At 35.5% G+C, this 18,221-nt stretch overlaps 1 protein-coding gene across 3 annotated transcripts in view; it reads right to left on the bottom strand.

Moving 5' to 3' along the window:
- The window catches only part of MCTP1 (multiple C2 and transmembrane domain containing 1), a 476,028-nt gene that overhangs the window by 237,899 nt on the left and 219,908 nt on the right, over positions 1-18,221 (bottom strand). For all 3 annotated transcript variants that reach the window (XM_054688463.1, XM_054688462.1, XM_054688464.1), the window contains one exon: positions 5,035-5,177. In XM_054688463.1, coding sequence (XP_054544438.1) covers positions 5,035-5,177 — 143 coding nt within the window. The remainder of the gene's footprint in view (positions 1-5,034; positions 5,178-18,221) is intronic.

The raw sequence follows: 18,221 nt of genomic DNA on the forward strand, positions 1-18,221 counted from the left end.
ATCTTCTTGTGTTGGATTTCAAAAACAGAACATAGTTAAGTCTAACAAATAAAACTTGGACACTCACTGTGAATAAAATGTAAGTAATTTAAATACGAATAATTTAGATGTACTCCTTGCTTTCCAAGCTCCCCTACTCCATGTGTTGAAAATAGTGGTAACAAGGTAAAGTTGCTTGGGACTCAGTAACACCACTCTTCATTTTTATGTGAGTTCAGAATAACATATGTTCTATAATCAATGAATTTACTTAGGATCTTCATTCATTTGTCTACAAAGAAAAAATGCATTAAGGAGTGTGTCAGTTAAAATGCTTTAGGGGGCCTCCCCTGGTGGCGCAGTGGTTGAGCACTGGGCTGCGAAGCTGCCCCCAGCCTCTGCAGTACCCGTTCAATCCCTGGCCGCCGGGCAAGGTTCCCACATGGCGCGCAGACCTCTCCTGCCGCCCGCTGCTCCCCTCACCAGTGTACTTTGGTCCTCTACCTGTTCTGCTCCCAGCTCTGGCTCTGGTGAATTCTCTCACCCTCCTGCACTTCTGACTGTACCCAGTGCTTGTATAAATAAATCAATCTTAAATAAATAAATAAATAAATAAATAAAATGCTTTAGAATACAAGTAATGGAAACCCAACTTACATTGGCTTTAACATGAATGTTAGCTCAAATGACTGAACTGTGGGTAGGTAATTATGACATCAGGGGATTTTAAATTTGGAGTTCAAATGATTCATATATTTTTTCATTCATTTATTTGAAAAATATCTAGTGAACTGCTACAGTGTGCAAAATGCTGTTATAGGTACTGGAAACATGGCAGTGAATAAAACAGTCTGATTTCTTCAAACTTATGTAGAGGGGGGTATGCAGACAATAAATAAATGCATGTTAGGGCATGATAAATGCAATGGAGAGAAATGTCTTAGGGCATGGGAGTGATGAGAATGGCTATTTATTTTGGATGCTTAGGAAGACAATGACAGAGGACACATTTGAATAGAGTGAGGAGGAATAATAAGAAAAGGGAGTGGAAAGACACCCTGGTCATACAATATGACTCTCAATATAAAATCCTATTCAGAAAATATGTCCATAACTTATTATCATCCCCAGAAAGCTTCAAAATAACCATTTCACTTTAAAAGAATAATTAACTCTAATCATAGAATATCAGTAAAACAACAATCAAAATATAACCTAGCTGTGCTCATTGCAATTAATCATCTTTGGTAGAAAATAAAACTCATGTAGCTTAATTTCTGGAGCATAAGCAAGTCTCTCTGAATCTCACTCACTTGCAAAATGGAGATGGGAACAGTTACTCCTAGGGTTATTGAGGGTATTGCATAAGATAATGTGGGCCTGCACTTAGCACAGTGCTCCATAAAAGTTACTATAATGGTGAAGATGTGACTGCAAACTTAGCATGTGAGAATCAATAAACTCACATGTTCTTTGCCCATAAACCTAAAACAAGGACAGTCATGCTGTTTTGTTTCTTTGTTTCATTTTTATCTTGATTTTTCCCTAAAATGACTGATATTCTTTATTTATGCATTTATGAAGTATTTTTGAACCACACAAGACAAAATATTTAAGATAATACTTATAACCCTGAAATGATTTTGTTTGGGTGCCCTGTGGTATATAGCTGCAAACATATTTCTGTTCCAACTATTCAGTTTCCATTTTAATGTCTATAAAAGTGACTCCCTGCCCAAGCAGTGTATCAGAATAATTTATTGTGTTTTAAAAATACAGAGGCCTGGATTCCATCATGGAGCTTCTGAAGCACAGTCTTAGAGGGAGACACTTGGACATCTAGATTCTTTATGGGTGATTTCACTTATATTCACTTTAGTTTCTTTATAAATGAATTCACTTATATATGAACTATAAAGAAACAAAGCAAATGAACAAACCTGTAGATTCTGACAGCAGAATGGTAGTTACCAACAAGGGAGGAGGTGAGAGGGGAGGCATGGAAAGAGTATCAGGGGTTATTGGATGAGAGTGGATAGAACCTAGACCTGTGGGTGACCAGAGTTCACAGTTGCTGAGGTGTGAAGCTGTACACCTGAAAATTAGTGTTGTAAACCAATATTACCTCAAAAAAAAAGTATGGATAATTCTGATGTATAGGATTGATGATCATTGAAATATGATTTTCTTTTAGGGTTCTTAAAACCTACTGAGAAATAATTATGAATAGAGCAGTACTGTCATCCATAAAACACCTTTTCAATTTTGAATCTTAAGCCTGGATAGAAATGGGATATTTAAGGAACTGTTGATTTTGTTAAAATAACAATCTCACAAACAGAACAGAATCATTTTCTTGGTTACTGAAATTGTTCTATTATTTAGAAAAGCTTTTAAATTTAATGCCCAGATCTCTAATTCATGAAGAGGCCAAATGAACAACGATTTACACAAACAGCTCTCTTTTTATTTTATTTCTATCTCTTATCCTGTAACTCTGAGTGTTCTGTTCACCTTGTATCAGTGAAATGACAAGAGAGAATGTGAATTCAATAAAACTGAAATGGATTATGATTTTCTCCTAGCACTTAGGAGTGTGCTAGATCTTCCCTGTGGAGACAGGGCAGGCTCCAGGGCCCTTGTCTTGACTAAAAATACTGCATTTTAACTCCAGCTCTTAGCTCATTGTATTTCTCAAGCCCACTCCTCCAGCCTTGTGTTCACCTTCCCTTTTTGTGAAGGCAGTCAGAGGGAAAAGTATATTCTCTTTTCAATAAAATTAGAAGCTATATGAATTCTGACCAACTGGAAAGTGTATTCTTAATTATTTTCTATGTAGTATTTAAAAATGACAGTTCCAGGGCCTCCCTGGTGGCACAAGGGGTTAAGATGCAGCACTATGAAGCTATCCACAGCCACTGCAGCACGAGTTCAATCCCCAGCCAGGGGCTTACCCAAATGGCACAGCAGACCTCTCCTGACTTACCCGCTGCTCCCCTCAACAGTGTATTTCAGACAATCTGCCTGTTCTGTTCCCCACTCTGTCTCTGGTGAATCCTCTCACCACCCCCTCCACAGCTATGGCCTGTATCCCAGTTCTTGTATGCATAAATAAACAAATTTTTAGAAAAATAAATAAATAAAAATGACAATTCCATGATTTTTGGGAAAAAAAAATCTGCTTTTGCTAAGAAATAGTACAAACACTCAAACTTTAATGTGATATTATTACCTTGGCTCAGAACTGAATTTTTATTCATTTGGTAACGTTCCTTTGATAGAATTCAGAATACAGGGTATGCATGGGCTTCTTTTTTTTGTGTGTGTGGGACCCTCACTGGCGGCCGGGGAACGAACCGGCGTTACAGAGCAGCCTCGCAGCCCAGCACTCAACCGCTGCACCACCAGGGGAGGCCCCGCAAGGGCTTCTTTTTCCTTTAACATGGAGGGTTGCAGACTTAATAATTTCTAACCATCTAGTTCATGGATGCATTTTCATATTACCTGTCACTATGGAAATGGTTAGTCCCTATGAAATTTTTCAGGCAAAATTAATCCCCATCACAGAGGATGTGGGCAGCCTATCAAAATCAAATAAGTCAGTCACACAAGGCCGTGTAGAGACAATGAAAATGATGCAATTTTCATGAAATTCTAGTAAGTTAAAATATCATTTCTATCAATATTTTTTGTGGGTCTTTGTGACCAAGTTAGGGTAAAAACTACATAATACAAAAAAAAAAACCACCCAGGGAAAAAAGCTAAGTCAGATTTTCTCAACAGAAGCCCTATGCTTTTTACAGAAAATGAAACCAAATAAAAAATATGAAAGCATATTAAAATATAAATATTACATAAAAATGCAATTTTGTCATTTTATGTGTGTGTTCCTATTGAGAAGCCAGAACGATTTCTATTTCACTTAATCATTTTTTTCTAATGGAGAAATGTAAAAAAGTGATTTTTTTTTTTTTTTTTAGTAATTCACTATGCACCTCCTTCTGTGTGGTAAAAGTCAAGTTGTGGCTACATAAAAACTCAAAGTGGTAAACCAAATAATAAACAAAAAAACTCTCGAGTTCTCTTTTAATTTCTTTCTTAATTTACCACCCTTTTAAACTTGCATGCAGCGCTGCTATCTTCATTTACAGTTTACATGTATGTGAGTGTGTTTGTATGTATTCTTGCTCTCTTAAACTCAAATATTTTGCCACAGCTTTTTTTATGAGTACTTCGGATTTTTGTTTTAGAACCTGTAAGATATTCTCTTTCAAATATGCATTTTGACTAAGTGAAATAAATCAAAAGGAGAAAAATAAATACTGGATGATGTCCCTAATATGTGGAATATAAAGTAACTAAATTGGCAAAATTCCCACTGCCCACTTGTAACTATGCAGGTGCCTCTCTTCACCAACATTACTTCAATAAGTATAACTTTAAAAAAATCTAGAGGTGCAAATTCAAGAGAAGTCAGGTATGAAAATCAAGCAAGGAGTTAGAGTTACAACTTAAAAGTTTTCTTAAGTTTTGCTTCTTTTAAAAATTACATCAAATGAGAGGAAATACTACCACCGCCCCCCCTCCATTTGGTCATGCAATATATACAGGAAAATTTTCTCCCTGCTCTATCTTTTTACCCTTCTTGACTTCCAAGTAAAGCATTGTTTGCAAGCAGGAATGGCAGATTCACTGATGTGGTTCTTAAACACAAAGGTTGGGTTCTGTTTTTCTGTTTTCTGCTTTCCTTTTTGCTAGATTATGTAGACTGGTTTTTATATGCTTCTAATGTTTACCAAATCAGTCAGTTGCACACAGAAGGAGAAAATGAACTTCATAACCCTCATAAATGACTGACAAAGACCTGCCCTGAAGAAAAATTCTCCCACTAGTTCACCCTTCCCCACTCTCATTTCTATCATAGCTCAAATTCTGCATAGCAGAATATATCTCTACTGAAAAATCTCATCAGACAGAAAGACATGACAAAAAAAAAAAATCAAGCAGGGATTTCTATACCAAACTGAATTAGGGAAAAAATAATAAATGGCTCACCTTTATATACAATGGCTCCCTAAGATGTTCAATAAGAATGCAAGCTTTCTCGTCCCACACAGGATTGAGGTTCTTGTGTATTATTTTGCTTCTAAAAACTTCTTTTCTTCCAATTTTAAATTTCACGTATGGATCACTTGTTCCTGTTAAAAAGATACAAATTGATCCATGTTAATCTAGCTTTTCTATGAAAACAAGAGAATAGTTCAGAAAGTATTTAAATATCAGAAAGTATTTAAAGGAAAAAAGGTTAAATGAAGCTTACCCCATAGGAAAATAAGGGTTATATTTTTCCCCTCAAATTTTCCTTAAACATTAAAGTGACAATAAATTATTATTATACCATTACTATATATTTTGATTTTAATATTGTAACCTTGTCCTGGTATTAAAAAATTATTGCAGGCCTCCCCGGTGGAGCAGCGGTTGAGCGCTGGGCTGCAAAGCTGCCCGCGGCCTCTGCAGTGCCAATTCGATCCCCAACTGCCAGCAAAGGTCCCACATGGCATGCAGACCTCTCCTGTCTCGCCTGCTGCTCCCCTCAGCAGTGTATTTTGTCAGTCTGCCTGTTCTGTTCCCCGCTCTGGCTCTGGTGAATTCTCTCACCCTCCCGTGCTTCTGACTGCACCCAGTGCTTGAATAAATAAATAAATAAATCTTTCAAAAAAAATTATTGCATGTTACATATTTAATTTAGTGTGATAAATGACAGATTAATCTGACATTCCTCCTGGTTTCATCTTGCTGACTATAAAAATGATGATCAATGATCTTGACTGGTTTTTATAGATTTAGACTTATATATACAGCTAAAATTGGGCTTAGAGAAAGAAAAGTCTCAAATTGGACTTCAGTGTCATCCTTGGTGCCATATTCTTTATGACTCAGCAGTTTCAATTTTAGAATGTTAAGTAGAGATGGAGGTCTTTCAGTAAAGACAAATGTTTATTAAATAATCGGGATACTTCCTACTCTCTCTTAACAATGCCTTCTAGGGTATGATGATAAAGATAATCAGCACTGTCAAATAATTTGATCATGGATACACATCTCACAAGAGATGGAGTTAAGATTCCAACCAAGGCTCTTGGACTCTACCTGCAAGAGGGAAGGCCTTTATTTACATCCATATATAACTAGATAGATCTCTATATGTATCTTTGTGCCATTTTCTCGTATTGGTGGATGAATGAAGGCAATCTTGACTGATTGATCCTATACTATTATTAAGGAGTCCCAGAGAAGGTGAATCAGTGTCATCCTAAGTAAATCATTCCAGTATGTGATAATTTTCAGGAAGTAATTCTTTACACATTTTTCTTTTAAATGAGTTCCTAATTGTTTTTAGATTCTAAACTTAGGACACCTTTAGTGACTTAGAGTCCTTAATATATCATGTATTGCTTAACAATGAGGAGACGTTCTGAGAAGAGCACTGTTAGGTAATCTGGTTGTGCAAATGTCATTGTGCATCATATGTCAATCGTGCAAGATGTTCAGCATTTGACTCCAACATCGGGGGCTGGGGACATTACTCTTTTAATTTAGATTCAGTGTAAGATTTATGTCAAAACTCTCATTTTTTATGTTTCAAAGTGTTTTCCCTGCATTATTTCAGCAAGTTTTTACTTGGTAATATTAATAAGTATTATTTGTTTTATAAAAAAGGACCCTGTGCTCAAGCATAGTTAGAAAATGCTGACTTAGAACTAAATTAGATTCATTTTCTATAATATTTATTATTTATTTATTTATTTACACAAGAACTGGGGTACAGGCCAGATTCGCGGGAGGGTGAGAGAACTCACCAGAGCCAGAGCTGAGAACCGAACAAGCAAACTGACGAAGTACACTGCTGAGGGGAGTAGCGGGAGGCAGGAGAGGTCTGCGCGCCATGTGGGATCCAACTGGCTGCAGAGGCTGGGGGCAGCTTCACAGCCCAGTGCTCAAGCACCTGTGCCACTAGGGGAGGCCCTCTATAATATTTAAATAAGTTTATGTGCACTGTGAGTCTTCAAAATAATAAGACAACTAGCATTTATCAGGTTTCTCTTAACAGGGGCCCACTTTCCATTTTCAGAATTAATAATCCTAGTCTTTCTTTGGGAAATATTACATTTTTCATAGAAAGTAAGTTTTCGATTTTTTTTTGAGATTCTTTTATTGTAACAGACTTTTCAGTGAACTCAAGTCATTTTAGCATAATGAGACTCCCAATAAATTCAAGCCACTTAGATGTGGCTAACCTTCAATAAATATATCAAACAAGAAAGTTTGTTGGTTCACAAAAACTCAAAAGTTAAATTCATTCGCTTGCTATTTTGTTGCAATATTGCATGCAACCACAAGATGGCACTAATCCATATCAAATTATTGCAAGGTCTGTGGTTCAGCTGTTGAAAGGTCTCTTTACCGTACACTGGTTTCAGCATTTTCTAGCAACTTGTGGTGCATGGCTGTTATTGGAAGGATCATGACACTTACTAAGCACTTTTTATGGAAGTAACAAAATGAAAATAAAGAAATAAATACGAGAGAAGAAACTAGGAGGGAACTAAAATAAAACTCAGATTTTGTTCTGAACAACATTCAAGAGTAGCCTTTTACACATTAATTTTATCATATAAGATTAACTTCAACATTTATTTTTTAACATTATTAATCACTTTATTTTATAATTATAATTTCTATATTTTAAAATTCTAGAACATTCCAGATCTGGAGAGTATCATTTGTTTATTTCCGAACCCCAAAATCAAATTACTTAAATTTTAAAGAGCAATTTCATGGTTTATATAATGTTTTATCTTGTTGGACAGGAATATTTATTCTCAATATTATGTCTTCATTTTTTTTTTGTCAGAACACCAAGGAGAACACACACATTGCTTTCGTGATTGTTAATTTTTAGTGTAATATAATGTAAATCCAATGCTAAATTGTGTCTGAATGGGTCTCCTTTAGTGCAGCAATAAATGTAACAGACACAAGATGGCAGCCTCTCATCCCTTACAACAGTATTAAAAATACTTAAAACATAAAGAGTCATCTAATAATGAGTCTCTTGGCTTTCATTCTCAGAATAAATCAGCGTCCTGGTTAATAAATTTAAACCAAACTTATTCCAAACTAGGATGTAATGAAAAATAAACAGTTACTCCTGTTTTGGGGATCAATAATTATTTAATAATGCTAAGTCCAAAAAACAACAATGAAAAATTTAAACCGAATTTCTGAATTGGGAGAAAGTTGGAGTAGGAAGAAGAAAAGAAAAAGTAGGAGAAAAAAAATAACAGTAAAATCAACATAAATATTAAGTGTGAACAGTCAATAAGAATTCAAATTTAAGATGGATCTTTCTGAAGGTATCAGATCTTTTTTTAACAAATACTTGAAGTCAACTTTTTTTGTTACCCCAATTCAACAAAGTATATTTGTATAATAATGTCCTTTATACTAGAAAAGGCCCTATAAATATAGTAAAGTTTAAAACATACTCAGATCAATAGAGTATAGAGTATGTCTTTTTCCTTTTTTTTTAGATGTTTTATTAATTTATTTTTGTGTAGAACTGGGGTGTGCCAGAAGTGTGGTGGGTGAGAAGATTCACCAGAGACAGAATGGGGAGCAGAACAGGCAGAGCTACTGAAATGCACTACTGAAGGGAGCAGTGGGTGAGACAGGAGCAGTCTGCTGTGCCATATGTGGATTAGCTCCCTGGTGGGGGATTGAACTCAGGCCCATAGTGGTGATAGTGCTGAAACAACCCCTGGGCCACTGGGAGGCCCCTAGAGTATGTCTTATATAAATTTATTTTCAATAATCATTTAAAAATATTCAAAACTGGTACCTTATTGATGTATTAAAATTATGTCGTTGGCAGCTCTCCTGCCCTCCTGTGACTATGCAAGTGCCTCTCTTTTTTCTTTCTCCTTTTCCTAATAAATTTTTACTTTTAAAATGTAAAAATAAAAATAAAATAATGTCCTCAAGCTCTCCCATTTCTTCCTCACTTTTTGTTGGAGATTTGTAATGCCCTACCATAGATGTATTGAGAAGGCTAGATAACCAAACACATTGGGCTTTCTATATTCACCATTCTCACAACCATGATTCAACCAACCACTGATAGAAATATACTGTGTAATTGGGTCCACTATTTGTGTCTGTACTGAACATAATTTTTTTTCCCTTGTCATTAATCTCTAAAGAACACAGCTTAACAATTACCTGCGTAGCATTACATTGTATTAGTTACTGTAAGTGACCTATCGATGACTTAAAGTATACAAGAGGGTGTGGACAGGTTACATGCAACTACTATGTCATTTTACGTGACAGACTTGAGCATCTATGGAATTTGGTGACTGAATGCATGGATGGACAATTCCATCTTCAGCACGGTTGTAGGGATGCAGGCCCCAGAACTCAGGCTCAGGGTTAGTATGCAAAGTTTCTCCTTGTACAGGAGATCTGGCACAACTATGAGTTTATTGTTTTCTTATATTGTTACCATGGAGCCTTCTGATACCATTTAACTCTATGGCTACTGATTCCCAATATTTATTTTCTTCATTTTCATTTTAGTAACAGAGCTTCCATACTTTAGTAAAACAAGTGATCATCTCATTAGAGAATTTCTCATTTTCCAAAACAGCCATGGCCATGTGACTTGCAGGAAGATGTGAGCAGAAGTGACAGAAGCAAATTCTGGATCTTCTGGAATAAAGCTGTGGTTCAGAGCAGGAAGCAACATGTTGATGAGGCAGAGTCACTTTATCAACCTGAGATCTCACTTCTGGGTTTAACATGGGAAAGAACTTGTCTTTTTAAAGGTACTATACTTATGGGTTTCTTATCAGAAGCTTTGCTTGTACCCTAATACAACTCTCTAACTGGACTTTAATTCTAGAAAAGTATGTTTCTTATTGAATTATTTACTTGACTTTATATAGTTAATTCATCTTGTTTGATTTCCATTCAATTCAGTGTCATGAATTTTAGCGATATGAACCAGCTTTTCCTACAGCCTGCCTGCTGCTGGGCAGTGGGGTTACTCACTTACAAAACTAGATTAATCAGTATGGGGGAAAAAAAATGATCAAAGGGGGAAGGAACTAATTTTCTGCATAATTACTATGTGCCTGGGCTTTTAACACAATATTTCATTTATTTATAACTGTAGCTCTGTGCGATGGTGAAAGCAGCACACACGAGGCATCCAATAAATTGCTGTTGAATAAATTAATAAATTAATATTCCTAATACTTTACAGATGAGTAAACTGGTTCAGAGAGGTTAGGTTGCATGGCGTAGTTATATGGCTAAATATGTGGCAGCTCCAGAAACCATTAGAAGATCTATTTGTTTCTAAATTTCAAGTTTACCATGTTCCCTAAACAGCATAAGGTTTTCTAATCAAGCAACCAATCCCATTTACCTTCAGCTATTATTTTGCACCTCAGCCCTCCTACTAAGTGCCCCATCAGAGACTGGGTACTGTATTAGGAAGCTACGGGTCTCACTGGAACTTAGCAATCATTGATTCTGAAGAATTATCAGAGCAGAGCAGCAGTTAGAAAAGCACAGGTGAATTTGAAGTTATTTAGGGAAATGATTTTTTTAGTCTTTTGAATCCAACAGACCACAAGTTTCATGAGGGTATAGATACCTCTTTTGCATCCCAGAAACTACCACAAAACAGGTACTCAACTGATAAATAAAGTGTATATCGATGTGTATATTGATGTATATTGATGTGTCTGATGTGAACATGCATTACTATTAATATATTAGATTTCCTAAGGTAGGCACTTATTTAGATGTCTAAACCTAGTATTCTCTACAGAAGAATGAAATTGTTCAATGGTGCTCTATAGAAAAATCTCATTAAATAGTATAATTTTTTTTAAAGATTTATTTATTGATTGATTTATACATACAAGCACTGGGTACAGTCAGAAGCACGGGAGGGTGAGAGAATTCACCAGAGCCAGAACGGGGAGCAGAGCAGGCAGAAGGACCGAAGTACACTGCTGAGGGGAGCAGCGGGCGGCAGGAGAGGTCTGCGCGCCATGTGGGACCCTCCTCCAGTGGCTGGGGAGCAGCCGGGGATCGAACTGGCGCTGCAGAGGCTGCGGGCAGCTTCGCAACCCAGCGCACAACCGCAGCGCCACTGGGGAGGCCCTAAATAGTATAATATTATCTAATATATTTTTGAAAGGGATGAAGGCTCGTACTCATCCCTTCATAGCAGAGGTGGGTTGGTGCTACAGAGGGTGGTGGTTAATAGCTCAACTTCCAGGTTAAAAGCCTGGGGTCTGATCTTAGCTGCAGTACTTCCTAGCTGAGTGTACATGGAAAAGTGACTTAACCTAGATGAAAATGGAGATGATCATAGCATCTCATTAAAGTCATTATCAGGGTTTAGTTACATCACATACACAATGCACTAAAAATAGTCCTTACCACAAAATAAACATTCAATAACTATTAGTGATTTTTTTAATCTTATTCAACATGGGAACACATTAATACAATTACATCACAATGTAAAAACTTGAATGAATATAATTAAACTGAAATAAAGAACTACAGCTATGTCAAAGTGGGTATCCAATTTCTGATTTTACCTATCAAGTGATTTATTGAGGTTGAGACAATAGATGCTATTTAACTACTTTCCTTAATTTTTGAGAATGCATAAATATCTTTTCATGTACCTATTGGTCATCTGTATGTCTTCTTTGGAGAAGTGTCTATCAGATCCTCTACCCAGCTTTTAATTGCACTGTTTTTTATTGTTGAGTTTTATGACTGTATAATTTGCATATTAACCCTATCATATGAAAATATCTTCTCCCATTCAGAAGGGATCATTTCCTTTGATGACAGTTTCTTTTGCTTTGCAAGAGCTTTGTAGTTTGACATGATGACATGTATTTATTTTGCATTTCTTTTCCTTCCTGTTGCAGCCTAGTCACCAAACATATCTCCAAGGCAAATGTCAAGAAACTTATGTTTTTTCCCCTAAGTATTGATATTTTCTGGTTTCAGGTCTTACATCTAAGCCATTAATACATCTTGATTTGGGCAGGGGATAGTGTGTTAGGTAGTGGTCTAAGTTTAATCCTTTTTGATTTGACTGTCCAGTTTTCCCAACACCATTTATTGAAGATATTTGCCTTGCTCCATTGCCTGCAAATGTTGTAAATTGGTTTTAATAAATGCAAATCAAAACAACAATGAGATGTCACTTCACAAATGTGACAATAACTATTATCCCGAAGACAACAAGTATTATGATGTGGTGAGAAGGGAACTCTTCTATATTTTTGGTGGGGATGTAAATTGGTGCAGATGGTATGGAAAGCAGCATGGAGAGTCCTCCAAAAATTAAAAATAAAAATTTCATACAATGAAGTTATACCACTTCTGAGTTTTTACCCCAAAATATAAAAGCACTAATTCAAAGAGTCATATGCACCCCCCATATTTATTACAGTACTAACTGGAAGAGATATAGGTACCTCTGTGTTTACTGAAGCACTATTTACAATAGACAAGAGTAGCTAACAACCTAAGTGTCCATTGAACAAATGCATAAAGAAGATATGGTGTATAGTCACAATGGAATACTATATAGTTATAAAAAGGACAAAATTCTGCCACTTGCAAAAATCTGGATGTATCTATAGGGAATTATGCTTAGTGATATAAGTCAGACAAAGACAAACACTGTATGTTTCCAATCATATGTGGTAGAATGAAAAAACAAACAGATGAACCAAAGAAAACAAAAATAAATTTTTGGACTTCAGGCAAAGTAAAAAGGGGACAATGTGATGATGAACAATTGATATGGACTCTTAGCAATGACCTTACTACAGTACATATACATGTCGGTTCTCAATGATGAATATGTGACATTGATAGAATGTTATAATGCAATGTTATTTCATTATTTTTTTTAAAGAATGCATAAATATCAGGAAAACAATGATTATTTTCAGGGAACTTCTCCTTTGTCCTTATGTAAAGAGAGCTATTCTGTTGTTTGTTAAATCAAGAAAAAAAAAGCTATAAGTAATTATAAACATTACAAGAGCAGACATAAGTAAAAGGAAGTATCATAAAATGTGCCATCAAAATAAGTGGAGTCCATAAAACATATCTACCAAAAAAAAATTATTATGATCCTAAAAAGAAAACAAAATCCTCTTCATCAATCAAAACTCTAAATAGTAACAATGCAGACAGTTTTATGACTCTTCTTGATTGATTACTATCACTAACTGGAACAATTTCAAGATAATTATATTACAATATGATTAAAATGCACCACAAATACACGATAATTGAATAATATATTCCTTGCATATTCATATGTTCAATTTGAGAAAAAGAAGTCAATGATCTTCTATTTGTCTCCCTGCTTTTAGTTTTGCCCACTTCAATTCATTCTCCAAGATCTTATGCCTAGATATTTTTCTGACACAAAAACCTGATATTTCTTCCTTGCTTTAAAGTCTTCATTGATTTCTGATTAATTTTCACACTGTTCAGTGTGCCATACAAATTTTCTGCTAATTTCCACAGATTCTTCTTTCACTAGATCTTTGATCCTGTAGCAACTCAAATTCATAGCTTCTCTCCAATGCCTTTGGCTATTTTTCTCCATTCCCCTCTGCCTTCAACATCCTTCTTCACCACCATTGGGTTTATTTCAGCAGTAAACTCCAGCCTTGCTGCTACTGGGAAATCTTCCCTGATCCATCTCATGGACATTATTAGGCCCTTCTCTGAAGTTCCCAAATATCCTTTGCAAAAGCACTTGACATTTTGTGCTTTGATTTCTGATCCCTGATGCCCAGCATAACCCTTGAATGATCATATGTGATCAAAGAATGTTGCTTGAAAAAAATACTAATCTATAATGGACTAGGAAATGAAAATGAAATAATTTATTTTGTTACATCATTGAGATTTAGGTGTTTATCTTTTACAGGCCCTCAGATGTAGTAACACCTAAACTTAGTGAAACTTAACTCCCAGAATGGGTGCTGCCAGTAAAAAGTAATCCTTAGACGACACTCTAAGGAGAGTCACACTATCCATATTGTTCATCATACCCCTGTGGCAATAATTTCCCTCCAAATTCAGTGATGATTCAACAGTCTCACAGAAACATAATATTAGAACTGAAAGTTCATCCATTCTTTCACTGAATACAGGAATCCCAATTATCCAGGTGCTAGATGCCATGTGGAGCTTGAATCCTTATAACTCAGTCCTTCAAAATTAAATTCAATATTTGTGAACATGTACGTTGTATGACATGCTATATCCTTATTTGGGACAGCTCTATTACAGAAGGAATGTTGCAGAGCTAATCTGTCACCTCTGGAACTTTAGAGCTATAAGAAAATAGACCCTTTTCTCTTACAAATAGAAACTTTTCTCACAGTTTCCTTTGTAAGCAGGGGTGGGCCTATATACATGTAGTCACTGACACAACTATACATCTGAGGTCATCAAAAGAAAATGATCTTCTTGTCTGCTAGTTTTCAATGGGAGAATATTAAAGGTATGCTTCCATAAAGCAGCAAATAGAGATTTTCTTCTTTTTAAGATACAAGTTTAAAGGGGATGCCTGTTACCTCCATGTCTCTGAATTATTCATTAAAGACTTTTCTTCAATTGTCATATTACTTGATGTAGTCAATAGTTATATAAGTTTTATAAGCAAGTAAAAAAGATAAGCAAAGCAAAATGTTAACACCTACAATGTAACTAAAATACTTGAGGAACAATGACAAAAAAACCTTCGCCCCTTATGCTAAAAACAGTTAATAAGTGTGTAATGTGACAAGTGACTTCAAAACTTGCAATTATCCTGCTAAAGCATGTCGTCACCCGTAGAAGCACAGACAGCAGATATAGGAGAGTAGTAGGTGTTGTGAGTCCTTGTTTCTGTCTTCAACACAGCATTCCCTTCAACTCTCTGGCAGAGCTTGAAAAAAGTCCATGGCCTGCACTGGTAAGTTTAATAAAAATCACAGAGCCAGCAGAAGTGCTACATTTCCTAATGAACCCACTCTTTCTTGCCTTCTGCTTTTCTGCCAAACTTGTTACTTTTCCACTTACACGACATGCTATCACTTTTTAATAGACAACAGGGCTCTTTTAATGTTTGTGCTAGTTTGCAGAATGAATGAGTCCTCCAGCTGATGTACTTTTCCTTTGCTGGAATACACTCATGCTTTCAACAATGTTTACTGGATATCTATTATGTGAAGGGCCCTGGGAACTCAGCAGTACATAAAACAGTCTCAATTGCCAAGGTGCTTTCATTCTAGTGGCGGGAGACAGGTAATGAGCCAATACAGAGGGGGATAATACGTAATGTGGTGATAAGTACATGAAGCCACATAAAGCCATGAGGAAAGGGGTAGTGGTCAGAGAACCTGCTATTTTAAGTAGGATGTGCAGGGAAATCTGCACCCAAAGGACAAGTTTGAAAAGGGACCTGAAGCAACAAGGGAGCATTTCAGGACAGAGGGCAAAGGCCCTTAATCTTGGTGGGGATGGATGAGTCACCTAGAAAGTGAGTGGTAGATGATGTTAGTACTTGAGGGACAAGTCACATGGGACTCTACAGACCCTTGAACTTGGGATTTTCCTTCATGGGTTAAATGAGAAGAGGAAATGAAATATTTTAAAGACATTTTAATAGCATCTCATCTGATGTCGGATTATCAGTCTTTGATTACGGAAAATACCAACACCTGAAAAATGGTATGGGCTCAAAAGGCCAATGGGGGAGCGTATTATTTTCTTAAATTACTGAAATAATTCTAAATTTAAGATTAGCTGGTATGAACTATTTTGCCAAAAACCAACCTAAATGTTAATGAATGTAAAATGAATATTAATTTTTATGTCTCATCTTTATATCTATACCACATCCTTTAAAATTCAGAAATATAAACTATATGTAATGTAAAATGATTGAATAGAAATTACTTTCAGAATCTGTTACCATTCCTTTTGATTTCAATATTATCTCATTTATTTTGATAATGGTATAAAAATATCAAATGATATTTGCAACCATTATTCATCATTACAATATCATAATTAAGACAAAGAGAATTTATTAAATGTTTCTGGCCTTCCCAGCATACAAAGAGGTAGCCACACCTGGGACTTGGTGGTAAATGTCTTCCTACTGTGGTAGGCAGAAACCTAAAGGCACTACCAAGATTCCTAAACTCTGAATACGGTGAAATATGTCTGTGGATTATGTGATTTATATGGTTAAGTACTGCGTCTTAACCCATTGTGCCATCAGGGAGGCCCAGATACCGTCTAGTATTTATGAGGTTTTTAAAATCAAAAACAGAGCACTAACTTATAAAGTTTATAACAGATTAAATCATACATCAGAGTTCTTTTACAACCCATACTATATTAATTCTGATGTAAATGAAATATCTGTGACATTTAATTATTACAAAGAAATGCATACTTCTGTGTAATAAAAGCAATTACATAATAAGAGCATTATTCTTTTGCTTATTTCTTTCTTTCAAATCCCCCCAGCATTAGGAAGAACATACTCAAGAAAAGATTAGGACCGCGGAGACTGTACTGGGGTTGTCACCTTCAGAGTTGGTGAGAATCTGTGATGCCAGTACCAGAAAAGTGCATGAGTGGTGGGAAATGCAAGCCAAAACCATAGGAAGATACCACCCCTGTGCTAATTACAATGGCTACTATTTTCAAAACCACAAAAATAGCACATGCTGGTGAAGATGTGTAAAGATATGTCCCCTGCGCACTGCTAGAGGGAATATAAAATGGTACAGCTACTGTTCAGTGGAAATCTGTATGGCAATTTCTCAAAGGATTAAAAATAGAATTAACATATGATCTAGTGATCTCACTTTACAGTGTATTTCCAAAGGAAATAAAATCATTCTCTCAAAAAGATTGCTATACCTTCATGTTCATAACAGCACTATTCACAATAGCCAAGATATGCAAACAACTTGACTGTCACTGGATGTATGTACAAAGAAAATGGGACACACACAGAGATATTATTCAGCCTAACAAAGAAGGGAATCATGCTGTTTGTGACCCAGTGGATAAATCTGGATGTCACTAAGCGAAGTGAAATAAGAGAGAAACAGAAGACAAACTCTGAGTAATGTCACTTACATGTGGAATCTACAAAGCCAGACTCATAGTAACAGAGTAGAGTGTTGGTTATCAGGTAGAACAAATGGAGGGATATTGGTCAAAGGGTACAAACTTAACAGCTATATGCTGAGTAAGTTCTGGAGACCTAATATATAGTATGAGAACTATATAATACATTAATAATAATAATACATCATAGTACATATATGGTATAAAATTATAATATATTAACAGTAATATATTATACACTTGGATTTTGCCAAGAGACTAGATCTCAGGTGTTTTTAACCCCCACACAATATAGGTAGCTATATGAGATGATGTATATGTAAAATGCCTTGATTGAGATAATCACAATGCATACATATATCATCACATTGTATACCTTAAATATATACAATTTCATCAATTATATTGCAACGAAGCTGAGAAAAATAATATTTCATGGATAATAAGCAAATCAGTGATTATGAAAGGCTAGTCAAATAAATTAATCTGATTAAGAAAATAAAAATTGAGGGGAAAAGGTACATGAATGGTTAAAAAAACCAATTACCATCTTTTGAGACTGAAAAATAGTTTGTCTTGTCAATATATAAGCCAGTTAGACAGAAGATTTGTGTCAGTATATTTTAATTACATTACTCGGTGATGCTGATAATTGAATTTAAATGCCACCTTAAAGGCAGCAAGTGATTTGAAGCCCAAGTTATTAATGATCTCAATTTTTATTTTGCCGGAAATAAGGTCTATTTTTAAATTTTCTCTTCTCTTTATATTTTCACACCTACAATGTGTATTTGGAAGTGCAGTAAAGAGATCAAAGGTCTCACCCAAAGGACTGGTAGAAAGCATCACAGATTTATAATTTGCCCTGTTCTGAATGTTTTCATTTACAAATTGAATTCTAACCCCAAATCCTGGTCTCTCTAATTTTTCATCAACTTTTAATTGTCACAATTCATAAATTCTGCTCACTT

The sequence above is a fragment of the Talpa occidentalis genome, unplaced genomic scaffold (genome assembly GCF_014898055.3).
Source record: "Talpa occidentalis isolate TD23 unplaced genomic scaffold, MPIMG_talOcc4v2.1 talOcc4.6, whole genome shotgun sequence".
Lineage (NCBI taxonomy): Eukaryota > Metazoa > Chordata > Mammalia > Eulipotyphla > Talpidae > Talpa > Talpa occidentalis.